Genomic DNA, 27162 nt, shown 5'->3' on the forward strand with positions numbered 1-27162 from the left:
TGACAATCTTTTAAAAAAATCCATAATTTGCTTTTATAAATAAAGCTATAAGTCATGGCTCTAAGATAGCAGACTTTGGGTATGAGTGTAGTCCCAGAATTAATCATCTTTCACGCACACCACTCTTCAGCAGAGCTTTGCAATTTAAGCAGTCTACTTTGGCTCAGAATCCACCAGCTTACAGCTCAGATCAGTATCTGATGCTTTATTTAATTCCCACTCATCATATGCTAATAAGAACACTTCAGAATCATTCTACATCATTGAAAGATAATTCATTAAGAAAAAGTAACAGCTGTTTCACACTTAAATAAAAGGTGGGTTTCCATTTGAAGTACTTTTCTTTCCTTACCAGCGAAAGTCAACTCAATTAGAAATAGAAAATAAAGCACAATAAAACAAGGGGTCCTTATTACTGGGGTGGGGAGGGGAGAGGTGAAAAATGTCCATTTCTCATCTATACAGCCCTTGCTTACCTGGGTGAACCAGTTGCCTAGAAACTGGTATGATTAAGATCTGCACATCCTGTTCTAATGTTCATGTCCTTGACTGTCATTACTTAAAAGCTATGCTGTGTATTTCCAATCAGCCTCACCTCTTTACCCTTTTACTGTTCTAAAAAAACAGTTTCATTCTGATAGTCCTTGTGGAGTTTTTCTGAAGGTACCCTTTATAGTTGCTGAAATTGACAGAGGAGTCTGGGACTGTTACACAGGACTCGGGATCTAAAGCTGACAGTGGCATGCTACATCTGGTGCATCACTGCAAATGGTGTCTGATATGACACTTTTCGGTGGCATTGCAGCCCTCCTTTTCTCAAAGGCAATTCGTTCCTCTGTTCAGGCCACCAACCCCAGCCTTGTAATCTTAGCTGACAGGAAGGAATGAATGATGAAAACAATCGGCTTGGGGCAGGAATGAAGGTCCAGTTGCTGAAATTCAAAAAGAAGAGAATATGAAAGATTTTAAACTAATGCTTGATACAAAATAGTGATTTACACATCAAACAGATCTATGCACTTCCTGCTTTTAAGTGTTAACTGGAGCAATTGTGTTTTTAAATCCTTGCCCCCCAGTGAGATAAAAAAATAACTCTTTGAACTTTTTCCTTACATCTCGTATATCTTTTTTTCCAAAATAAGTTCTGTGAAATTTATACATACCCATAGCATAAATATCAGTGTTGCCCTTCTTGACTGTCTAAACCATTTATTTTTGGTATCACGATAGTGATACTATTTATGTCGGATTAGGTACAGTATGAAGCAGTACTAAATTTCACATCATAGTTTCAGTCCTGGTTCTAATACTTTTTAGACGTGTACATAATCTTGGACAAGTCACTGAAAATTTTTCCCAGGCCTATCTAACTCACAGCGGGTAGAGTATTAAAATGAGATACTGTATGTGAAGATTCCTTATAAACCATAAAATGCAGAACCCAGGTTTTGAAGCAGCTGTGTCCTCACTGTCCTATACTCATAGATTGTTGTAATCACGTACATCACTTGTCTGTTAAGACCCCCTCTAAAGTTTTATCTTTCTCCGTGTGTTCCTCCTGGGCTGGCACGTGGTCAGAGCCTAATAGGCTGAATTTTTATCACCTGACCTAATTCAGGAGCATTGAGTGTGTTGCTCCCAATTCTCATCCACTGTCCCCAATTCTGTTCCGATGATGACACTGTTGGGGAATAACAACCTGATCATAAAATAACATCCAGCAAAGTTAACTTGTATTTAGCATGAACCAGGTGCTGTGTTACTATCATTTAATTTTCACAAAATCACTATGAGGTAGCTATCATTACTATCTCTATGTTTTATAAGGGAAACTAAGATTTGGAGAAGTTATAAAACTTTCTGAGATCATAGATCTTTCAGTAAAGAGAAAGCATGGACTCAAACGCAGGTCTGTCTGATGCCAGAGTCTGGGCTTAATCACCATATTCTATTTCACTAACACAGAATGCAACTTTTAGAAGTAACCTTAAAGATTATCTACTTCAGTCACTGTATTTTATGGATAAAGACTCAGATCCAAAGAAATAAAAGGACTTGCGCAAGACAATTGGTGAGTTAGTTCCACACTCAGAAAGAGCAAGGGTCTCCTGACCCTCTATTTATTGCATTTTGTACAGCTCACCTCTGTTCCTTTCCTCCTCCCTGGCACCTGCCTCTGGGGGTTGCATAGCTAGACCCTGGGGGAGCTGTGTCTGAACTTGAGCTTATCAGCCTAATATATTGGCAGCAAAAAATCAGTCCTTCCTAAGTCTTTCAAGTCAGGTTGTAATTACAGGCAGAAAGGCTGAAATTTAGACATAACTGATTTTTTTCCTCATGGGCAAAAATAGCCTTGAATTTTCAAGCCATGGATAAAACAGGAGACTGCTTCTTGTTCTTTTCCCTGCTGCTAGGGAGCAGTCACCCTTAGGAAAAAGTGCACAGCTGGGTGATGGACAGAGCAGCAACTGAACCAGAAGCATTCTCAGCAAAATGGACTTTCCAACAATTTCTTCTTTCCAAACTGGTGCCTTCAGGCTGCATTTACTGATTGAACACACAAATAAACAACAAAATTTTATAAAATTCTACGGATCCATTTTAAAGGTTAGAAAAATGACTGGCTGGAAATTGTTCTCAGAAAGTGAGTTCAGATCACCTGTCAGCCACGGGGCACTGACTTCATCATGACTCCTGTGACACCCATAGGAAGAAACCTGGTACTGCACTGGGGCTAGTAGTATTGCATGATCTAGGACAGTGGTGCTGAAATTTTGAGATTTCAGGCTCCTGTGCTCTTTCAAGTGTGGCCCTGGCCCTTTCCTTCAGAGAGACGGGAGTAGGGAGAGGGAGAATTGTGCAAGGCTAGTAGCTGAGTTAAAATGACTAGATCTTTAAAATTGAGGTTTATCTCTGCATTTTATATATCCCCTGTCCCCGTTATCAAGTGTGAATCAACAGATATTCGTTGACTAGGAAGGACCTAGACACAGACTAGTTGTTCCAAATCAAGGTCCTGTTCTACATTCCACAGCTTAAATGAGATGCTATGTCTTCTTGAGAACTATACTTGCTAGAAAGTAAAGGAATGTGCCACTTTCACCCTTCAGTGGAACTAGAGTAACATATTTTTTCACTATGGTAGGCGGTAACGATCACAGGAAATCATGATTTTAAATACATGGGCAATTTGCAGTGATATGAGAAGTATAAATGTTATGTTAACTGACAAACTTGCTGAGCTTGTTGGACACTTTTTGATATGAGCTCAAAACTTCTGGGTCCTTGTCTGGCCCTCTCTCCATTCAGGTAGAGTTGACCACTTTTGCTGGGTTTCCTCACTGCCCCCTCCACTCTGCCCCTTCCCACCCCCTCCCCATCTGTACTCTTCATACTCTCTGCTCCTTTGAGACCCCCCCAGGTTGCCAGGACTGGTGTTTTACACCCCTACATCCCTGACACATGGCACAATGCCCAGGTTAGATCAGATGCTTGATACTTTTAAACAGTGAATGGTGTATCTTAAAGCTGGTGGGACCCTCTTTGAAAAGAATTTAATGCTGACTTTGTAAAGGATCCTTTCCTTGATTCAAATATTTCTGTAATATTCCCATGGAAAATGAGACCAAAGTAAAGAACTGTGAAAAAATTGGATCCCCTCACTGTTTTTAAAGGTTCAATTAAGACATGAACCTATAAGTACTTTGTAAATAGTCAAATGCTAAATAAATACAGGCAGCATTATGTTTGCAGGCCATAATGGGTGTACTGCAAGACAAAATATACGAAACCACACTGTCTAAAGAAAAGTGCACTTACAAGCTCTCCATCTTTGCCTCCAAAATCTAAATACAGCATCCTGATTCCATCATCTGAAGACATTTTCAGCTTTTCATAAGGAGCCTGTATGATTGTCTTGGGAAAGACACCCTCCTGTGGTTCAGTGATAATAGAAAATCCATTCTCATAATGTATGGTCAACCGGCACTCCTGGTTTTTATAGGTGCAAGCTGAGAGAGACAGATGGAGACAGAAGTATGAACAATGGAAGTCCATCCATTTTCCCAGGCACTTAAGCTTCTAGTCTCCCCAAACCCAGGGCCCAGCCACCAACTTCTTTCTAAAGTTAAACATTAATAATCATGCATGAAAATATTCTCCTTAGATTGATTGTGATATTGTAATTTAACTTGCCCTGTGAAACTAAGGGAAATAAACTGAAAGAAATTCCTTTTGCTGGATTTTGTCTGGGCTGTAGCCCTTATATGACCATCTGACAACATGTATGTAGGGAGACGGGTGTTCCGATGGCCTTGTATCAAGCTGGAAAAAACTGACATTTGATTTAGAGTAAGCTACCTCTGATCATCGTCAACACACACACAATCAATCGATCAATCAGTGCCATGTCTACCACCTGGTGAAAGAAGCAAGCAATCCCCCAGTGACATTACCCAAGGTAACAAAAACACATGGAAGAAGTCAGGAGTGAGTAGTGAAAAAATAACCTGATTTTTAATTTTTAAAAAGTTGAAAAACTCATTTTATAAACAGAAAGAAGTGCTTTTTGAGTTTCCCTGATGGTCTGATCATCTTGGGTCCCGGAAAAGCTGCCGCTGTAGATCGATGTCAGGTGTGGCACCTTCGGTGAAGGATTTGGGTGTCCACACTCCCTCTGTCCAGTGTGGTATTCAGGAACCTCAGCTGGTGTCCACAAGGTGCCCTCTGATCCAACGGAACAAAAGTAAAACCTTCTGATCAGGTTAGGTGCCAGCATTTATCTGTGGTCCACCTTGCGTTTAGGAAAAGAGACCAGCGCTCTCAGATTATGAGCTGGACAGGGGGACTGCCACCTGATTCCAAGTTCCCATTAGGAAGACTTGTGAGTGTTTAAAACCCTTAATCAAAAAGTTCTGGAGGGAATTCCCTGGCGGTCCAGTGGTTAGGACTTGGCACTTTCACTGCCGGCCCCCGGTTCGATCCCTGGTCGGGGAAGTAAGATCTCTCAAGCTGCTCGGCCAAAAAAAAAAAAAGCAAAAGTATCAGATTGGATTTTTTTGCCTCACGAAACACCACATTTAACCGGCCCTGGCAAGTCAATTGGCTCTGGCCTTCATATACATCTGAAAGCTCTTTGGGGATAGGAGGACATAGGCAGTATTGATTACTCTCGACCAACTTTAGCTCAGCTCAGCTTTATATACCAAACTGAATTTCACCTCAGCACACTTTAGAAGCAGGACCTTAGCTTAATATTATAGGTGATAAAAGCAAAGCTCAGAGAGGTGAACATGTCACAACCCAGTGGTTTAGATTTCAAAATTCAAGTTCTTTCCTTCCAGTCTGTCTTGTACAGCCTTCTCACACTCTGGTGCTCAGGACACGGAGGCATGTGGGGAGGGATCTTGGCAAAGAGGCTCTCAGACTAATAACTGGGGTGGGGGGAGCCCCTCAGAGTTTGGGGGAAGGAACAGAGTGTCTCTCTGCCCACAGAATGAGGTGGCTTTTAATTGGTTAAAACATATACCCCTTCCTTCGACTGACCGCAGCCATCTTTCAACTTGTAACAAAGGGTTGGTATTTTCCAAAGGTGCATTCTCTAATGAGTCCTGGGAAGAGCCCCTTGGCAAGTCTTAAGTTATCCTCTCAGAAGGGCCCTAGACCCCTGCCACCCGTCCAGTTCAAGGATGACCAAAACATAACATAGACACGGCACAGATGTAGTTATGACTTCCCATCTCGAATCCTCGTTTTTGAAAGTTTTCACTTCTAACATATGCAGAATATGTGGGTGCCTGAGCTCTAAACATGTTTTTTCCCCCTTCCTCTATGTTTGAATTTGAAAGCTGTGCCACTGGATGGTTTGAATTAATTGACTCTGGTTACTTTTAATTTTAATTGACCTAAAGTGGTATTCGTGGCCTTTATATATAATGTAATCAGTTATCTGAAGATGTTCTTAATCTACACAGGATAAATTGAACCCATTATCAAGTTAATTGAAGGTCTGATTAAAACATAAGCCCCTCCCCCCAACTCTCTGCAGGCATCTTTCCATTTGAAACTGGGCTGCACCTTTGGCCATTTCCCTAATTTCTTCTCTCCCACCACCCAGCTAGCTCAGTCCACACAATTCTTTGTTATCCGCCTTTGGCTAGTCTATTAACAGCCTCATTGTTTTCCTGTCGAAGTAGAGTTCAGCTTACTGAGAGAAGGATTTTATGAAATTTGTGGAATGTAAACTAAACCAAACCCCTTTGGCCATCTTCATTCTTTTCTAGAACACCCCAGAAGTTGTTGCAAGGAGTCTGGACTTCTCTGCAATTACACGTATAACTACATTAAATTTAGTTTTCAGGTGACTTGAGCCTTTTCCAACTCTCAGGTTTGAAACTCTAGTTTTTCGTGCCATACAGAGTGGCTTAAAAAATAAAAACTTCCGTGACACTCCGAGAGACATTTTCAACAATGTTGGAAAATATTGGGGGGTACTAACTAGTTTCAGGATAATTTTTAAAAGACAGTGATTATCTCAGAGATGCTGCAGCAGAAATTCTACAGAACATCTGGTTTTTCATGTTTGCACCAGTAAAGGAAATATGGAGAAACCCTACTACACGTTGACGTGGGTCCCATCTTTTAGAATCCTCCTGGGTGCTGGAGGAAGTTGCACCCTAGTGCAGTGCTGCACACCGAGTGGTCCACGGACCAGCAGCACCAGCACTGCCTGGTATCGTACTAGATGCAAATTCTCAGGCCCTGCCCCAGAACTGCTGCGTCACAATCTCTAGGGATAGGCATCAGCAATCAGAGGCTCCTGAGGGTACAACTAAAAAACTTTGTTTTTGTTGTTCTTTTTTTCAGTGTGACTGAAGTTTGGAAACGCTGTACCTAAGAGGTCTTTTTTTTTTTTTTAAGGCCAACTTAATTTATTTTAACCTAAAGTAAACACAAAATGTCTTGTTTTTATATGGCATCCCTCCCTGGATGAAACACCTAATTCAGGAACCTCAAGAGACAGATATTCGTTTAGGACAGAGGAATAGTTCTGCTTCAGAGCAGAGATGGAGAAAGGATTTATATTCCACTTAATTAATTCTTTTTAAAAGAATTTTTTTTATTGTGGTAAAAGTTACATAATATAAAACATACTATTTTAGCCATATTTAACCATATACTATTTTAGCCATATTTAACCATATACTATTTTAGCCATATTTAACCATATACTATTTTAACCATATTTAACTATTTAACCAGTTCAGTGGCACTAAGCACATTCACATTGTTGTGCAATTCTCACCATCATCCGTCTCCCAAATTTTTCACCTTCCTAAAGGAAACTCTGTCCCCTTTAAACACTAACTCCCCATTCCCCCTCCCCTGCCCACCTCCCAGCCCCTGGCATCTACCAATGTACTTTCTGACTCTATGAATTTGGCTATTCTACATACCTCGTGTAAGTGGAGTCAAACAGTATTTGTCTGCATCTAATGTATATTGGAGTGCATTTTTAAGGTTAACTTAATATATGTCCTTCAAACAGATTTTACCGTCTCTCTCCCCGCCCCGTGCTATACAGTAGGCCCTCACCAGCCATCTACTTCATACACACTAGTGTACATACGTCAATTGCAATCTCCCAGTCCATCCCACCCCCGAACTTGGTGTCCATACGTTTGTTCTCTATGTCTGTGTCTCTATTTCTGCTTCGCAAATAGGTTCATCTGAACCATTATTCTAAATTCCACATACATGCGTTAATATACGATATTTGTTTTTCTCTTTCTGACTTACTTCACTCTGTATGACAGTTTCTAGGTCCATCCATGTCTCTGTAAATGGCACAATTTCGTTCCCTTTAATGGCTGAGTAATAGTCCATTGTATACATGTGTCAAAACTTTTTTATCCATACTTCTGTTGATGGACATTTAGGTTACGTCTATGTCCTGGCTATTGTAAATAGTGTGGCTATGAACATTGGGGTGCATATATCTTTTGGAATTACAATTTTCTCAGGGTATATGCCCAGGAATGGGATTGCTGAGTCATGTGGTGGTTCTATTTTTAGTTTTTTAAGGAACCTCCATACTGTTCTCCATAGTGGCTGTATCAATTTGCATTCCTACCAACAGTGCAAGTGGGTTCCCTTTTCTCCACACCCTCTCCAGCATTTACTGCTTGTAGATTTTTCGATGATGGCCATTCTAACTGGTGTGAGGTGATAACTCATTGTAGTTTTGATTTGCATTTCTCTAATAATTAGTGATGTTGAGCATCTTTTCATGTGCCTCTTGGCCATCTGTATGTCTTATTTGGAGAAAAGTCTATTTAGGTCTGCCACCCATTGTTTGATTGGGTTCTTTGTTTTTTTGGTATTGAGCTGCATGAGATGTTTGTATATATTGGAGATTAATCCCTTGTTAGTTGCTTCATTTGCAAATATTTTCTCCCATTCTGAGGGTTGTCATCTCGTCTTGCTTATGGTTTCCTTTGCTGTGCAAAAGCTTTTAAGTTTAATTAGGTCTCGTTTGTTTTTAATTTGATCATGGTGTATGATCCTTTTAATGTGTTGCTGGATTCTGTTTGCTAGTATTTTGTTAAGGATATTTGTGTCTATGTTCAACAGTGATATTGGTGTGTAGTTTTCTTTTATTGTAGTATCTTTGTCTGGTTTTGGTATCAAGGTGATGGTGGCCTTGTAGAATGAGCTTGGGAGTGTTCAATTTGAGAAGGATAGGTGTTAGCTCTTCTCTAAATGTTTGAAAGAATTTGCCTGTGAAGTTATCTGGTCCTGGACTTCTGTTTGTTGGAAGATTTTTAATCACAGTTTCAATTTCATTACTTGTGACTGGTCTGTTCATATTTTCTATTTCTTCTTGGTTCAGTCCTGGAAGTTGTACCTTTCTAAGAATTTGTCCATTTCTTCCAGGTTCTCCATTTTATTAGCATATAGTTGTTTGTAGTAGTGTCTTATGATCCTTTGTATTTCTGCAGTTTTTTTTTTTCTAACTTTTTTTTTTTCATTTCTAACTTTATCGATTTGAGTCCTCTCCCTTTTTTTCTTGATGAGTCTGGCTAAAGGTTGATCAATTTTGTTTATCTTTTCAAAGAACCAGCTTTTAATTTCATTGATCTTTGGTATTGTTTTCTTGGTTTCTATTTCATTTATTTCATAACCTTAGAGGTCTTGTGGGAAAATCCTGTTCATCCAGAGCAGATACCATCAGGGCTTTCTACCATGATGGAAGTGTTCTAGATTTGCACTGTTTACCATGGTAGAAATGACATCTGACTATCTAAGTTACCCACTTTTCCTGAATGACGATGAGATAAGGCTTTTCACAATCAGACCCCTAGGCTTCATTTTAGTAGGGCATTCAGTGCCTTAATTTAGAAGAATTTTAAATTTACCTCTGGAATTTAAGGTTATCTCTGGAATTTTAAGTACCCCAAATGGCCAGTAATGGAAACAATTTTGAGGCTGTGGTGGAGTAGACGGTGCATTCTTTCCATAAGGATGTGACATCACAAAACCAAAGCCAACAATGCTCACCTGTGGTGACTTCAATAGTGAGTTCAGCTGAATTATGGCACCCCTGTACTATGCTCCTTGTCCAATGTGAGAGGTCCCTGCTGATCTCAGCCCTGAAGAGATGCGTTTCAATACCCTGCCTGGTACCAGTTCGTGTTGCAAAGGACAGATCTACACCAGCCTGGGGTGATCCTTTCCCTGGACCTGAGTGGACCAGCCTGTTGAGAAAAACAGAGAGAGAGAAATTATCAAAATGGAAACTACTGTATTCACCTGATACACCTGTGAAGAGCCCCAAATTGGTGATTTGCTCTCAATTTTCTGATCCGGTACCAAAAGGTCCACTATACCCTAATGTTCACCATGGTTTTCTGCCATCTCCTCACCCAGTGCCTGGCCAATGGTAGAGTGAGATTAGCATAGTGGCCAAGAACTGTGCATCCGGTTGACTATGCAGAGGAATTGAATATTGTGACTTTAACTTTATTTAGACAAATTCAGCTATACTTACTCAACCAGAAAGGAAGATGATTAAGTAAATGATTGAGAGAACAATTTAAATAATGTGGAAAATTCCATCTCCCCCATTCCATTCCTGGGCATATGTATGACCTAGTGAGAGCATGAGACAAGAAAGGAAATCTGTTGTTTCCTGGGTTAGAATTAGTTACCCCCTGTGTTTCCTGTACTTTGGATCATCTGGCTGCACTTCTGCATGCATTTCTCATGCTCACAGCCTCCAAATGCAAGCAGACAACCAGGGGACTCAGCTGAAGAAGTAGCAATCTGTGTATCGGTGTTAAAGCTTGAAAAAGAACAGTAATGCTGGACTTCTTGAGACATGGAGGAGAACTGCATTTTATGGGAGATTAAAGGGATTTTCAAGAGTGATTTTTTTTAACATCTTTATTGGACTACAATTGCTTTACAATGGTGTGTTAGTTTCTGCTGTATAAAAAAGTGAATCAGCTATACGTATACATATATCCCCATATCCCCTGCCTCTTGGGTCTCCCTCCCACCCTTCCTATCCCACTCCTCTAGGTGGTCACAAAACACCGAGCTGATCTCCCTGTGCCATGCGGCTGTTTTCCACTACTTACATATTTCACATTTGGTAGTGTATATATGTCCATGCCACTCCCTCACTTCATCCCAGCTTACCCTTTCCTCTCCCCGTGTCCTCAACTCCATTCCCTACATCTGCACCTTTATTCCTGTCCTGTGTCTAGGTCCTTCAGAACCTTTTTTTTTTTTAAATTCCATATGTATGTGTTAGCATATGGTATTTGTCTTTCTCCTTCTGACTTCACTCTGTATGACACGCTCTAGGTCCATCCACCTCACTATAAATGACTAAATTTCATTCCTTTTTAAGGCTGAGTAATATTCCATTCTATATATATGTGCCACATCTTTATCCATTCATCTGTCGATGGACACTTAGGTTGCTTCCATGTTTTGGCTATTGTAAATAGTGCTGCAATGAACATTGTGGTTTATATCTTTTTGAATTATGGTTTTCTCAGTGTATATGCCCAGTAGTGGGATTGCTAGGTCATATGGTAGTTCTATTTTTAGTTTTTTAAGGAACCTCCATACTGTTCTCCATAGTGGCTGTATCAATTTACATTCCCACCAAAAGTTCAAGAGGGTTCCCTTTTCTTCACACTCTCTCCAGCATTTATTGTTTGTAGATTTTTTGATGATGGCCATTCTGACTGGTGTGAGGTGATACCTCATTGTAGTTTTGATTTGCATTTCTCTAATGATTAGTGATGTTGAGCATCCTTTCATGTGTTTGTTGGAAATCTGTATATCTTCTTTGGAGAAATGTCTATTTAGGTCCTCTGCCCATTTTTGGATTGGGTTGTTTGGGTTTTCTGATATTGAGCTGCATGAGCTGCTTGTATATTTTGGACATTAATCCTTTGTCAGTGGCTTTGTTCGCAAATATTTTCTCCCATTCTGAGGGTTGTCTTTTCGTCTTGTTTATGGTTTCCTTCACTGTGCAAAAGCTTTTAAGTTTCATCAGGTCCCATTTATTTTTGTTTATTTTTGTTTTTATTTCTATTTCTCTAAGAGGTGGGTCAAAAAGGATCTTGCTGTGATTTATGTCATAGAGTGTTCTGCCTATGTTTTCCTCTAAGAGTTTTATAGTGTCTGGACTTAAATTTGTCTTTAATCCATTTCAAGTTTATTTTTGTGTATGGTGTTAGGGAGTGTTCTAATTTCATTATTTTACATGTAGCTGTCCAGTTTTCCCAGCACCACTTATTGAAGAGGCTCTCTTTTCTCCATTGTATATTCTTGCCTTCTTTATCAAAGGAAAGGTGACCATATGCCTGTGGGTTTATCTCTGGGCATTCTATCCTGTTCCATTGATTGATATTTCTGTTGTTGTGCCAGTACCATACTGTCTTGATTACTGTAGCTTTGTAGTGGAGTCTGAACTCAGGGAGCCTGATTCCTACAGCTTCGTTTTTCTTTCTCAAGATTCTTTTGGCTATTCGGGGTCTTTTGTGTTTCCATACAGACTGTGAAATTTTTTGTTCTAGTTCTGTGAAAAATGCCATTGGTAGTTTGATAGGGATTGCATTGAATCTGTAGATTGCTTTGGGTAGTATAGTCATTTTCACAATGTTGATTCTCCAGTCCAAGAACATGGTATATCTCTCCATGTATTTGTATCATCTTTAATTTGTTTCATCAGTGTCTTATAGTTTTCTGCTTACAGGTCTTTTGTCTTCTTAGGTAGATTTATTCCTTGGTATTTTATTCTTTTTGTTGCAGTGGTGAATGGGAATGTTTCCTTAATTTCTCTTTCAGATTTTTCATCATTAGTGTATAGGAGTGCAAAAGATTTCTGTGCATTAATTTTGTATCCTGCTACTTTACCAAATTCATTGATTAGCTCTAGTAGTTTTCTGGTAGCATCTTTAGGATTCTCTATGTATAGTATCATGTCATCTGCAAACAGTAACAGCTTTACTTCTTTTTTCCCGATTTGTATTCCTTTTCTTTCTTTTTCTTCTCTGACTGCTGTGGCTAAAACTTCCAAAACTATTTCACCACTGAGAACGATGTTGGCTGTGGGTTTTTCATATATGGCCTTTATTATGTTGAGGTAAGTTCCCTCTATGCCTACTTCCTAGAGGTTTTTATCATAAATTGGTGTTGAATTTTGTCAAAAGCTTTTTCTGTATCCATTGAGATTATCATATGGGTTTTATCCTTCCATTTGTTAATATGGTGTATCACATTGATTGATCTGCATATATTGATGAATCCTTGAATTCCTGGGATAAATCCCACGTGATCATTGGTGTATGACCCTTTTAATGTGCTGTTGTATTCTGTTTGCTAGTATTTTGTTGAGAATTTTTGCGTCTATGTTCATCAGTGATACTGGCCTGTAGTTTTCTTTTTTTGTAGTATCTTTGCCTGGTTTTGGTATCAGGGTGATGGTGGCCTCAGCTAACTTTGGGACTTTTTTGTTCTTTCTCTAATTGCTTTAGGTGTAAGGTTAGGTTGTTTATTTGAAATTTTTCTTGTTTCGTGAGGTAGGATTGTATTGCTATAAACTTCCCTCTTAGAACTGCTTTTTCTGCATCCCATAGGTTTTGGATCATCATGTTTTCATTGTCATTTGTCTCTATGTGTTTTCTGATTTCCTCTTTGATTTCTTTAGTGATATCTTGGTTATTTAGTAACGTATTGTTTAGCCTCCATGTGTTTGCGTTTTTTATGGTTTTTTTCCCTGTAATTGATTTCTAATCTCATAGCATTGTGGTGAGAAAAGATGCTTGATATGATTTCAATTTTCTTAAATTTACTGAGGCTTGATTTGTGACCTAAGATGTGATCTATCCTGGAGAATGTTCCATGAGCACTTGAGAAGGAAGTGTGTTCTGCTGTTTTTGGATGGAATGTCCTATCAATATTAATTAAGTCCATCTTGTTTAATGTGTCATGTAAAGCTTGTGTTTCCTTATTTCTTTTCATTTTGGATGATATGTTCACTGGTTAAAGTGGGGTGTTAAAGTCTTCTATTATGATTGCGTTACTGTTGATTTCCCCTTTTATGGCTGTAGCATTTGCCATATGTACTAAGGTGCTCCTTTGTTGAGTGCACAGATATTTACAACTGTTGTATCTTCTTCTTGGATTGATCCCTTGATCATTACGTAGTGTCCTTCTTTTTCTCTTGTATAGTCTTTACTTTAAAGTCTATTTTGTCTGATAAAAGAATTGCTAATCCAGCTTTCTTTTGATTTCCATTCGTATGGAATATCTTTTTCCATCCCCTCACTTTCAGTCTGTATGTGTCCCTAGGTCAGAAGTGGGTCTCTTGTAGACAGCATATATATAGGTCTTGTTTTAGTATCCATTCAGCCAGTCTATGTCTTTTGGCTGGAGCATTTAATCCATTTACATTTAAGGTAATTATCAATATGTATATTCCTATTACCATTTTCTTAATTGTTTCGGGTTTGTTATTGTAGGTCTTTTCCTTCTCTTGTGTGTCCTGCCTAGAGAAGTTCCTTTAGCATTTGTTGTAAAGCTGGTTTGGTGGTGCTGAATTCTCTTAGCTTTTGCTTGTCGGTAAAGGTTTTAATTTCTCCGTCGAATCTGAATGAGATCCTTGCTGGGTAGAGTAATCTTGGTTGCAGGTTCTTCCCTTTCATCACTTTAAATATGTCCTTCCACTCCCTCTGGCTTGCAGTTTCTGCTGAAAGATCAGCTGTTAACCTTATGGCGATCCCCTTGTATGTTATTTGTTGCTTTTCCCTTGCTGCTTTTAATATTATTTCTTTGCATTTAATTTTTGATAGTTTGATTAATATGTGTCTTGGCGTGTTTCTCCTTGGATTTATCCTGTATGGGACTCTGCACTTCCTGGATTTGATTGTCTATTTTCTTTCCCATATTAGGGAAGTTTTCAACCATAGTCTCTTCAAATATTTTCTCAGTCCCTTTCTTTTTCTCTTCTTCTTCTGGGTCCCCTATAATTCGAATGTTGGTGTGTTTAATGTTGTCCCAGAGGTCTCTGAGACTGTCCTCAATTCTTTTCATTCTTTTTTCTTTATTCTGCTCTGTGGTAGTTATTTCTACTATTTTATCTTCCCGGTCACTTATCCGTTCTTCAGCCTCAGTTATTCTGCTATTGATTACTTCTAGAGAATTTTAAATTTCATTTATTGTGTTGTTCATCATTGTTTGTTTTCTCTTTAGTTCTTTTAGGTCATTGTTAAACATTTCTTGTATTTTCTCTATTTCCAAGATTTTGGATCATCTTTACTGTCATTACTCTGAATTCTTTTTCAGGTAGACTGCCTATTTCCTCTTCATTTGTTTGGTCTGGTGGGGTTTTACCTTGCTCCTTCATCTGCTGTGTGTTTCTCTGTCTTCTCATTTTGCTTAACTTAACTGTGTTTGGGGTCTCCTTTTCACAGGCTGCAGGTTTGTAGTTCACGTTGTTTCTGGTGTCTGCTCCCAGTGGGCAAGGTTGGTTCAGTGGGTTTTGTAGGCTTCCTGGTGGAAGGGACCAGTGCCTGTGTTTTGGTGAATGAGGCTGGATCTTGTCTTTCTGGTGGGCAGGACTGCGTCCGGTGGCGTGTTTTAGGTGTGTCTGTGAACGTGTTATGATTTTAGGCAGCCTCTCTGCTAATGTGTGGGGTTGTGTTCCTGTTTTGCTAGTTGTTTGGCATGGGCTGTCAGCACTGTAACTTGCTGGTCATTGTCGAGCTGTGTCTTAGTGTTGAGACAGAGGTCTCTGGCAGAGCTCTCATCGATTGTTATTACAAGGGGCTGGGAGGTCTCTGGTGGACCAATGTCCTGAACTCTGCTCTCCCACCTTAGAAGCTCAGGCCTGACACCCGGCTGGAGCACCAAGACCCTGTGAGCCACACAGCTGGTTGGCAGAAGGAGTCTTTGTAAAAAGCAGATTCTGGGGAATTCCCCGGCAGTCCAGTGGTTAAGACTCTGCGCTTCCACTGCAGGGGGCTTCAGTTTGATCCCTGGTCGGGGAACTGTGGCAGGCACCCAACACTTGAGAGGGAGAAGGGTTTAAAGTTGGAAGAACTGGATGAAGTGGTGCCTCAGTCACTTGCTGGTTGTGGAACCCAGGCACAGCCCTGAGATCCGTGAGCCTGTTTTCTCACCTCCACTCAGCCTCAGGGCTGTTGCAACGTCGTCGTGGCTCTGCCTGTCACCCGGGTCTGATGCACCTCCAAGAGTGATTTTTACTGTACATGATTTCACACTGACTTTAGAACATACATTCACAGCATAAAATGTGACTCTCATGGTAAATATTTTCTAAAAGGGCAGAGGAAACATGAGGAATCAAAGGCTGTGAGTGCTGTCTTCTGAGCAGGCACTGGCTCCTACTTCTCACTTGCCCCCTGTAAACACTCAAATCTCTTATGCTCTCTCCTTCTCCTCCATACCCCAACCTCCTTCTGGGAGAGACTCTCATATCAATAATTTGCAGGAGAGAATGTATAATTTAGTAAATATTACTTCTCTCCAGGGTATTTGCATATTCAGCCTTATCTTTTAATACGGAAAGAAACACTTCAGTATTGGCTAGAGAAATTCCAGGTGTCCATTCACTTGGTGGATGAGAGTTATTTTCTTAGGCAAAGGGCTTGTTACCTCTAGATTAAAAATTGTACAGAGGAAATCCAAAAGCTTATTTTCTCTTGCAAGCTTAAATATTGTAGACCAAAATTATCACTGAAATAAAACATACTGTAACCCACTGAATTTCTAGCGACAGGCTCGTATAACCCTGAGGAGCTTTCTTTTACTTACAGAGTTGAAACTCAGTGGGAGATGTGGTCTGCAATGCTGACTTGAAGCAAAAGGTTAATTGAAAAAGGTTTTTGGCTGTACAATTCTTTGAAGATAGAGACATTACAAATGGTAACAAATGTTGGCAAGAATGCGGAGAAAAGGGAACCCTTGTACATGTTGGTGGTTATGTAACTTGGTGCAGCCACTATGGAACACAGTATAGAGGTTCCTCAAAGTATTAATATTAGCACTACCATATGATTCAGCAATGCCCCTTCTGAGGAAATATCTGAAGGAAGCAAAATCAGCATCTGAAAGAGATACCTACACTTCCAAGTTCACTGTAGCACCATTCACAATAGCCAAGATATGGAAACAACCTAAGAGTCCATCGATGGATAAATGGATAAAGATGATGTGGTGCATATATACATAATGGAATATTATTCAGCCTTAAAAAAAAGAAGGAAGTCCTGCCATTTGCAACAACATGGATGAACCTGGAAGCATTATGCTAAGTGAAATAAGCCAGACAGAGAAAGAGAGATTCTGTATGACGTCACTTATACGTGAAATCTTTTTTTTTTTTAAAAAAAGGCAAACTTATAGAAGCAGAGTGTAGAATGATGATTGCTGAGGCTGGGGGAAATGGGGTGATGTTGGTCAAAGGGTATAAATTTTTAGTTGTAAGATGAATACGTTCTGAGGATCTAATGAGCAGCCTGGTGATATAGTTAATAATATTGTATTGTAGACTTGAAATCTGCTAATAATTAAGATTTGTGAAAAAAGAGGTAACTATGTGAGATGATCAATTTATTAACTTGATTGGTAGCCAGTTCACAATATACATGGATATGAAAGCATTGCGTGTATACTTTTGTCAGTTATACCCCAGTAAAAAGATAATGCAAAACAGAAGTTCCATGAATCTCATTGAGAGGAGAGTCCAGGACAGCATGAAGGAAAATGTCTGCTGACATGGGTGTCGCCACCCAGGGATTTAACATGTAGAGACTGAGTCGAGTTCGTCGGGAGGGAGGAGGGTGTTTTGTAATAAGAAGGGAACAAGAGTAACTGAGAAGCTTCTGGGAGGTTTCAAAATCTGGGTGAGAGTAGAGAAAATGGAAAGCACTTCTCAAAAGCCTAAGAATTTTTTTTTTTTTTTTTTTTTAAAAGCCTAAGAATTTAAAGGGATTGAGGGTCAGATAAAACTTCATTAAGAAGAAGTATGTGCAGAAAGCGCAAATTCCTATTGTGTTTTCTTAGTTGCTCAAAAGTGTTCTTCTCCTCAAAGGTGTTTACGTTTTAGTTGCTTCAAGAAATATATCTAGCTCTTCCTTTTTAAAATCTTAAAACCTGTGTCAGTTGGGCACAGGTGGCAGGCTGCATGGTAAACCGAAAAGGGACATGGGTTTGGGAGGCATAACAAACTGCATTAGAACCCTCTTCTACAGAACATTAGTGAAATGTTCTAAGAGTCACCACCTCATAAAGTAGTGTTATAAAGATCCAATGAAATGATCTGTGTACCGTACTTGTACAGAACCTAGATATGGTTTGTAATCAATAAGTATTATTCCATCCCTTGCCCCTACCCTCTGTTTCCTTACTTTAAAAATATAATTCTTGCCTCATATGATTAGGATTAAATATAAGAAAATATATAAAGAAAATATGTTGTGATGATCTGGAACCAAACCCGCAATATCTCCAAGGTCAGCCTGTGATGGATTTGTATGAGTCTGTCATTAAGGCAGTCGGAAATGTTGTCCTTAAAATATTTTTTAAATGCTCCTTTTATAGAGAAATATAAGGAGACTGAACCTACCAGACATAAAAATATATTTTAAGGCTGTATTATTCAAAACAGGTTAGTACTCATTCAGGTAGAAATGGGAAGATCAGTGGAACTAAACAGAAGATGGCTGGCTAATCAAAATAACAATGAGATGCGACGTTAACCAAAGAGAAATGAAGAGGTCAAAAAGTTTGGTAACAGATTTGGGGTATACATTGGGGCAGCTTCTACATAAATTAAAAAGTATGTGAAGGAATGTATGTATATTCAAGGATTTTCAATGCCACGTTGTTTATAAAAGCAAAAGACTAGGAATACCTGGTTAAATATCATCATATATATATACTCATAGTATATACACTCAGTTATAATATATATGCTTGTGGAAAGAATGGGCTGTATTGATGTTTACAGAAATGAAACATCTATAGTAAACAAAAGTGAATAGACCAGGCTCCCATTTGTTTAAATAAAGAAGGTGGGGAAGGAGTAATACACACACTTACATATTTATATATGCTTTTGTGTGTTTATAAAATATTTATGTAAGAACATATAAGAAAATACTAATAGTGGTTGCCCTGGGAAACAGATCTGAAGTAGAAAATTTGACTTCTCCTTATATACCTTTTTCTACTCTTATTTGCTTTTAACTGGGTACTTTTTTTTTTTTTTAGTTAAAATTACTTTTTTTTAAGGAAAGAAAAAACAAACAAACCTGATTCTTTATGTTCCTAAGGGTACATAAATGTTAAATGCATTAAATGTCATGTTTATACACACACACAAAAAGAAAATATATAAAGGACTTGATCCAGTATTTAGTGCATCATAGTAAGCATTCAATAAAAATTATTTTCCTGATGCCTTCCCTGTTCACGTTCTCACTTTCTATCCACTAAATTTCCACCCAGAGGACATCAACTTTGTCACAGTCCAGGGATAGTGTAAATGTAACACAGAGGCACAAGTGAAGCAAAAAAGAAGTTACACCACCCTCTGAAGAATGTTACATGTTTGTGAATTTCTTACCAACATTTCTTTTTCTCTAGAGAGACTATAAAATTAAAGCCAATAATAACTGGAAAATGCAATTTGTTAGGAATTTTGCATTTGGTAAGTCTGGATATAAGGGAATGAAATTACTAACAGAGTGTAACAAGATATGAGCAAGCCCTGTATCTAGCTGACCAATACCAGGCACAGGGAGTCCTTGATGGGGAAATTCACCGTGTTACAGGAAATAATGATTTAAAAAAAAAAGCCCTTTGTGGGCAGGACTGTTGGTGTACTTTGTTATTTGTTTCATCACCAAATTCTCACTGAAGAAGAAAAGGGAAGAGGCAAACTGGATTTTTCAACTACCCAAGTGTGAATTATCTAACATTTGTGTCAAAGAACAAGTTGATTTGCAATCTGAAGAACATGCTGAATTATGTGTTCTTTTGAATATACCAATATTGGTTAATGAAACGTACAGTACTGTATGTAAACTGTGAGACAGAGCAAATTGTCTTTTCTGCTACCTAGTGTGCATACTGGTAACAAAAGGATACTTTTTCTAGATGAAAATCAAATGAACTACATCAGATATCCACACAATGCACTTGGGTACACATCTTCTGGATGGGGTACTACACAGTCCCAACAAATTATTTTAGAAACACATATGTGAATGCGGAGAAGTGCACCTGTACTCACTGAAAGGCTCCAAATATGCAACTGAACTCTGTAAAATAAAAGCTTAGAAACAAATCCATTAAACTGTCAAGCAATTTCATGCTTGATTTTATTTCTACTTTATTTTTTTAATTCTTAAATTTTTCTCTAAGCAACATATACTGCACAAGGTAAAGATTAGCTTTACAAGGCTATGGGACTAAAATGAAACCAAATATTTCGCCTTAATTTCTAGAACCAGGACTTCCATTGCACTGAAAAACATAATGCATTCTGACTCAGTGTGGAATACGTGTTTTGTTTGTTTAATGTTAGCGGCAGTTCAGGGCTGGAATACTAGATGAACTCATCTGTGTCCTCTTGCATTGGTTTGTGTCTGCGTTAGTCTAAATTGTCCATGTCTAGCTCCTATCACCTGACACCCGCAGCCTGTGGCTGTGGAATAGCCTTTCTCAGAATGAAGTTAACCGATCCATGTGGGATGAAACCTACACTCATGGCCTCATGAATCCCTTACATGAACCTACTGGCCTCCAGCAAGTGAGTCACGAGGGCTGCTGAGACCTGCCAGTTGAACACAAGGGCTGCTGAGACCTGCCAGTTGAAGTTACACGATCCTTTTGGATTCAGGGGTGCACTGGGGGGCCTTCGACGAGCTTCTTGCTCTGTTCAAGCCTCTTCTTCCATCCTTTCAACTGAGCACCAGAAATCACTCAGAACGTAATTTGGCGATGAGAGACCGTGTGAGGAATGGGAAGGAGGAAGGGGGCAAGCATACAGGTCTGCAGTATCTGTGGAAGTGTTCAAGCATAGGCTGGTCAGCGACTCCCCAGGGATGGTAGAGTTCTCACCTTGAGAGTCTATGGTTAGATCAAAGCCGTCCCTGGACTTTGGGCCATCTTGGGAGAACCACACTTGGAGAAGATGATTTGCTTCTTGGGATCTAAGGTGAGGTAGCGACATTTCCAGCAAGGCTCAGACTGCCTAGGCTGGCAGCCAGCAGGAGTCCTTGGGTGCCCTCTCTGTATGTAAGGTTTGTTGCTCGTGTGTCAATGACAGCTCCTGGGTAGGAAGATGTCGGGGGAAGCAGACTTGCTGTTGACAGCACAGTGATCGGCTGGTGCTCGAGACCAAGCATAGCAGGGATCTCCTCAAGGTAGGCGTCCCTCCTCTGGACGCCACACATCATTATCAATTCATTTACCCCACTGCTTAAGATCACCACGTCATCTCCCCTAATGTCCTTCAAGGTGGGAGCCTTGTCCCATCTCTCATTGATTCCTCAGTGTGTAGTATCTTACCTGATTCATAGTCAGTGTCCAATACATGTTGGCTGAGTAACAGCATCAGTGCAAAAGTTTTTGAAATGTGAGCTCAATTTTACAAAGAGAAGTACACACACACACAAACACACTCATACACAATTGACCTATTTTGAAATCCTTTGAAATTTGGGGCCAGTGAAAAGCTCCTACTGGGCTCTTCATTTGCAGACTGCATTTGAGAACACATTACAGTAGTCAGATTCTGGATACAATGTACCAAGTAAATGTCAGCTGGATGGTAAGATTTTAAAAGTCATCATTTGGACTTTTGAAAGGGTAGGGCTAAGGACAGAATCTGTCTGCCTGAGTTTTTCCCATCCTGCTGGGAACAGCCTTTTTACATTCCTCTCAAGATTCTTGCCAAAGATCTTTCCTGATCTGCAGTCTCGGTGGGGTGGGGGGCAGGGGACTCTGAAACAGCTATTATTTATCTTGCAATTAGTTTACATTTTTAAGCAAGTGTATCCTTAAAAATACGACCATCTGTCTCTTATCTGCAGTGGGGACTACACTAAAGAAACCAAGGAAATGCTGTCTCCCTAGAGAAGATAACTTTCTTACCCAGCTAGAAAAAATACTGGCGCCCAGGGACAGGGTTTCAAGGTGCAATTCACACCCAATTTCCTTTTTTTTTTTAATGTTTATTTATTTATTCTTATTAGTCATCCATTTTATACACATCAGTGTATACATGTCAATCCCAATTGCCCAATTCATCAAACCACCCCCCCTCACCCCCCCGTGGCTTTCCCCCCTTGGTGCTCATACATTTGTTCTCTACATCTGTGTCTCAATTTCTGCTCTGCAAACCGAATAATCCGTACCATTTTTCTAGGTTCCACATATATGTGTTAACATACGATATTTGTTTTTCTCTTTCTGACTTACTTCACTCAGTATGACAGTCTCTAGATCCATCCACGTCTCTACAAATGACCCAATTTTGTTCCTTTTTATGGCTGAGTAATATTCCATTGTATATATGTACCACATCTTCTTTACCCATTTGTTGATGGGCATTTAGGTTGCTTCCATGACCTGGCTACTGTAAATAGTGCTGCAGTGAACACTGGGATGCAAGGTCTGTTCATATTTTCTATTTCTTTCTGGTTCAGTCTTGGAAGGTTATACCTTTCTAAGAATTTGTCATTTCGTTCAGGTTGTCCATTTTATTGGCATAGACTTGCTTGTAGTAGTCTCTTAGGATGCTTTGTATTTCTGTGGTGTCTGTTGTAACTTCTCCTTTTTCATTTCTAATTTTATTGATTTGAGTCCTCTCTCTCTTTCTTGATGAGTCTGTCTAATGGTTTTATCAATTTTGTTTATATTCTCAAAGAACCAGCTTTTAGTTTTATTGATCTTTGCTATTGTTTTCTTTGTTTCTATTTCATTTATTTCTGCTCTGAAATCCATTCACAATTAAGGTAATTATTGATATGTATGTTCCTATTACCATTTTCTTGATTTGGGGGTGTTTGTTTTTGTAGATCCTTTTCTTCTCTTGTGTTTCCCACTTAGAGAAGTTCCTTTAGCACTTGTTGTAGAGCTGGTTTGATGGTGCTGAATTCTCTTAGCTTTTGCTTGTCTGTAAAGCTTTTGATTTCTCCATCGAATCTGAATGAGATCCTTGCCGGGTAGAGTAATCTTGGTTGTAGGTTCTTCCATTTCATCACTTTAAGTATATCATGCCACTCCCTTCTGACTTGTAGAGTTTCTGCTGAGAAATGAGCTGTTAACCTTAAGGGAGTTCCCTTATATGTTATTTGTCATTTTTCCCTTTCTGCTTTCAATAATTTTTCTTTGTCTTTAATTTTTGCCAATTTGATTACAATGTGTCTTGGCGTGTTTCTCCTTGGGTTTATTCTGTATGGGACTCTATGCGCTTCCTGGACTTGGGTGGCTATCTCCTTTCCCATGTTAGGGAAGTTTTCAACTATAATCTCTTCAAATATTTTCTCTGGTCCTTTCTCTCTCTCTTTTCTCCTTCTGCGACCCCTATAATACGAATGTTGGTGCGTTTAATGTTGTCCCAGAGGTCTCTTAGGCTGTCTTCATTTCTCTTCATTCTTTTTTCTTTATTCTGTTCCACAGCAGTGAATTCCACCATTCTGTCTTCCAGGTCACTTATCCGCTCTTCTGCCTCAGTTATTCTGCTATTGATTCCTTCTAGTGTATTTTTCATTTCAGTTATTGTATTGTTCATCTCTGTTTGTTCTTTAATTCTTCTAGGTCTTTGTTAAACATTTCTTGCATCTTCTTGATCTTTGCCTCCATTGTTTTTCTGAGGTCCTGGATCATCTTCAGTATCATTATTCTGAATTCTTTTTCTGGAAGATTGCCTATCTCCATTTCATTTAGTTGTTTTTCTGGGGTTTTACCTTGTTTCTTCATCTGGTACACAGCCCTCTGCCTTTTCATCTTGTCTGTCTTTCTGTGAATGTGGTTTTTGTTCCACAGGCTGCAGGACTGTAGTTCTTGCTTTTGCTGTCTGCCCTCTGGTCTCACACCGCATTTCTAAGTTTTATCTGAAACTGCTTGAGAAGCCGAAGGACATGTTTTGTTCCAGTACAAAATTCAGATACACATTTCCATGGCTGGAAGCAAAGCCACAAACTCTAGCAAGATTTTACACTCCCTGTTAGCAAGGAGTGTAGATAACTGAACAAGTGAATAGGACCATATAACATGAGGGAGTGGGGCAAGAGAATAAAGCCATAGGTAGGAGGGGACATAGCAGAGAGGCAGATACCCCAATGGCTCTTTGCCAATGGTATGACCTTGACAAGTTTCTTAAACTCTTCATGGCTTGGGTCCATCAAATGGAAACTGGGGTTAGCAACATGTCAGGATGAAATGAGTTACAGGAATACTGTATGGAACAGCACCTGGCACAGAATATATAGTAATAGTCATTATTATAATTACTTTGATCTGTGCAGGACTATTTATTTGATTATCCCCTGCTGTATGCTTAGCACCTAGAACAACTCAAGCACATGGCAGGTGCTCAGTAAATATTTTTTAAGTGAATGACTATATGAACAGCTAGACTACAAAGAGGACTCCTTTCCAAGAAGTTTGTGATTAATTACTGCTATGAGATATTGACTTCTCTCCCACCCTCCATCCCTCAACCACACCAAACAGTAGTTACGGCTAAATCCAAAGAATTTGGTTTGCATCCACTAAAATGCTAATTTCCAAATTAATTCAGTCCTTAAAAAAAAGTGATCTTGAAAGGTATCTCGGATTGGATGTTCTATGAGATTACTCTAACATCCATTTCCTGTTTCTTCTTTCAAATCCATCTTTAGCAACTGGTGTTTTCAGTAGTAGCTTGGTTGCTTAGGGAGTCTGAGTGTTTTGGGGGTTTTTTTGGTCTGGGAGTAGAAGGTAATCATCTTATCAAAAAAATGAAAGTCATTAAGATTTTACATTCATGGCTAGCATGAATCCAGTGTACATTTAAAGAATTATATATAATTAGGTCCCTAACCCATTTATCTTTCTATAAGATAAAAAGAAAGGGCGAAACATTTTAAAATTACTTCCAATTCCCAAAGTGGTGGATTCCATGAGGCTCAGAAGGGCTGTGTGATAAGCCCACTTTCAAGTCAAATTCTTTGTCCAAGATTTGGGGGAACAAGGCAGTAGAAATACTCATTACTGTGGGAGGCCAGGCCACCTGTTTCTCTATCAATAACTGAGGTATGACATAAGGCTGCATATTGTTTCTTGATCCTCAGATATGCCCCTTTTGTCTGACTGGTTTTGAGATAAACAGAAACAAAAAAATCTATCTCACAAGGGATGCTTATGCACTAATTTAATTCTGGATAGGTGTTCACATAAAATGTTACATAAAAAAACATTATTATTAATATCCTTAATTAAAACAAAAACAGTTGCAGCACACAGATTCAGCCAAATTAGTAAAATTACAGATTAGGTAACTGGGTTGCTAAGCAATATTACATCCTCATTTTACTTAATTGCTGTAATTAGCATCTCCCTGCATACCACAATGCAAGACACACAAAAATAAGTAAAGAAAAGAAAGAAAGGAAGGAAGGAAGAAGAAGGAAAGAAAGAGAGAGAAAGAAAGGGAGGATGGAAGGAAGGGAGGGAGGGAGGGAGGGAGGAAGGAAGGAAAAGCAGCCGGTTAGAACCCTTCAGTGGTTCTGGTGCTCCTTTTGAATACTTTCATCAACTGGTCACCCCTAATGGGGCTCAGCAGTCAACAGACTCTTCAGGAAAGAAGTGAGGGGAAATAATCTCTAATAAACCCCAAACTATCAGACAGGAAGGGCTGCCCAAGAACAAGCGTGCTGTCCCTCGGCCAAGAATAACTGAACACTTACTTCATTTCTACCTTCTACACTTCTTTCATCTGAATATGGTGGTAAAAGACTTAGGCAAGGTCCCATCTCTCAGAAAGTTGATATCATTGCGGGATACTGAGTGTAAGCCAAGACCCACTGAACGTAGGAGAATGAGCAGCAAAACAGATTGGAGCCCAGTTTTGACGAGTTACGGTATTATTACCCAGGTGCATTTCCAGAGACACGTGATCATCCTCCACACATTCCCCATGGCCTCACAATCATTCAGAGCCAGCTTCCAGCAGTTATAAAGAGGGAGGAAAGTAGATGTGAAAAGTTGCACTGATAAACTATCTCGTCTATCCTCCACAATGACTCTTGACAGTGTATTATGAGCTCCATTTTCCAAACAGGAATCCATGGTTCTCTGTGGTAAAGTAGCTGCCCAGGACCACATATTGAGTGTCCAGCATTTGAGCCCAGGTCCACAAGACTCTTTCCATCATACCAGGAAAAGGGGCCAAACTCCACCTGGTCAACTTTAGGTGGGAGGGAAATTAAAGTGAGAGAGTATAATGAAGACCTCAGGTCATCTGTGGGCTTAACTCATCCATGTACTTCCCTTCTCCAGGGATAAACAAGACTCCCAGTCTGATGGATGCTGTCACATCGTGATCATCCAATGTCTTGGTAAGTTTTTCCTTTCAAGTTAATAGCCTTTTAATTATTTAGCAATTTTAGAACTCTGATTTTTAGATATAGTCTTTGAATTGTCTGATTATCTTTACATATTCTTCTATCCCATCTATGCTTTAATTACGTCAACGTATATCACAATGGGTATAGAATACATATTATTGAAAGACCTTCAAGAACTTCTCCATGTAAGGTAATGACAATTAAAATCAGCCCTGGTTTACTGAGAAAATAAAGCCATGAGTGCATCAACTGAACAATTAGCTCTTACAACATTTGGCTTTTATCTCTCACATTTTTTTTTTAATTCCCCTACTGTCAGCCTCTAGTACCATGTTGGCGCCTAACAGGAGCCTGTTAAAAGTTTCTTAAATTGAACTGAAATTCCTTCTCCAAGGATGAAGCCATCAATTAAGCCACCTACCTGCAATGCTGTTACAGGCAGCATTCAGAACTAACTTTGTGACGTGAGGTAAGGGGTTCCAGGTTCCCTATTTCCATCTCACACTTCCCTCTCCCTATAAACAAACCCACAACTGTTAATTAACCCAATCCTTACATCACAATGACTTTGGTTTAAGACACTACAAGTCCCTGATAAATACAGTATCACAGGTAGGATCAAATAGGTCCAATTACTTCTCAGTCATTCATACATTAATGCCAATTATTAATATTTTCCCCAATAATAACAGTTGCTAGCATTTATCAATCACTTATTATATCTCAGTAATCTGCTAACCGTTTACATACACTGTCTCAGTCGGTCCTGTTAATAACTATGTGAAGCAGAAGGTACCATTACCTCCTTCATATAGATGAGGGGACTTGTTTTCAAGAGAGATTGATATTTTGCCCCAATCACTTTGCAAGTAGAGGTCTCAGAATTTGACTCCTGGTTTGTCTGATTCCAAAGTCCATGAATCTCCTCACTCTGCTAATCTCCCACTCACCACCTCTGAAGAACTCCTGGATTGGTAAGAAGGAGGGCAGGAGGCTG

At 39.3% G+C, this 27162-nt stretch overlaps 1 protein-coding gene across 3 annotated transcripts in view; it reads right to left on the reverse strand.

Annotated features, from left to right (window-relative positions):
• Nucleotides 1-6: 6 nt before the first annotated feature.
• SNTB1 (syntrophin beta 1) overlaps nucleotides 7-27162 on the reverse strand; it is a 217179-nt gene continuing 190023 nt past the window's right edge. The window contains exons 6-8 of one of the 3 annotated variants that reach the window (XM_024741009.1): nucleotides 9559-9755; nucleotides 3820-4010; nucleotides 7-932 (exon numbers count right to left, since the gene is read on the reverse strand). In XM_024741009.1, coding sequence (XP_024596777.1) covers nucleotides 840-932; nucleotides 3820-4010; nucleotides 9559-9755 — 481 coding nt within the window. In that variant the 3' untranslated portion in view covers nucleotides 7-839. Of the gene's footprint in view, nucleotides 933-3819; nucleotides 4011-4473; nucleotides 5011-9558; nucleotides 9756-27162 lie in introns of those variants that run through there. The other 2 variants (XM_024741010.1, XM_024741011.1) reach the window with 2 other exon arrangements.

This window comes from Neophocaena asiaeorientalis, unplaced genomic scaffold (assembly GCF_003031525.2).
Source record: "Neophocaena asiaeorientalis asiaeorientalis breed wild unplaced genomic scaffold, Neophocaena_asiaeorientalis_V1.1 scaffold177, whole genome shotgun sequence".
NCBI classification, from domain to species: domain Eukaryota; kingdom Metazoa; phylum Chordata; class Mammalia; order Artiodactyla; family Phocoenidae; genus Neophocaena; species Neophocaena asiaeorientalis.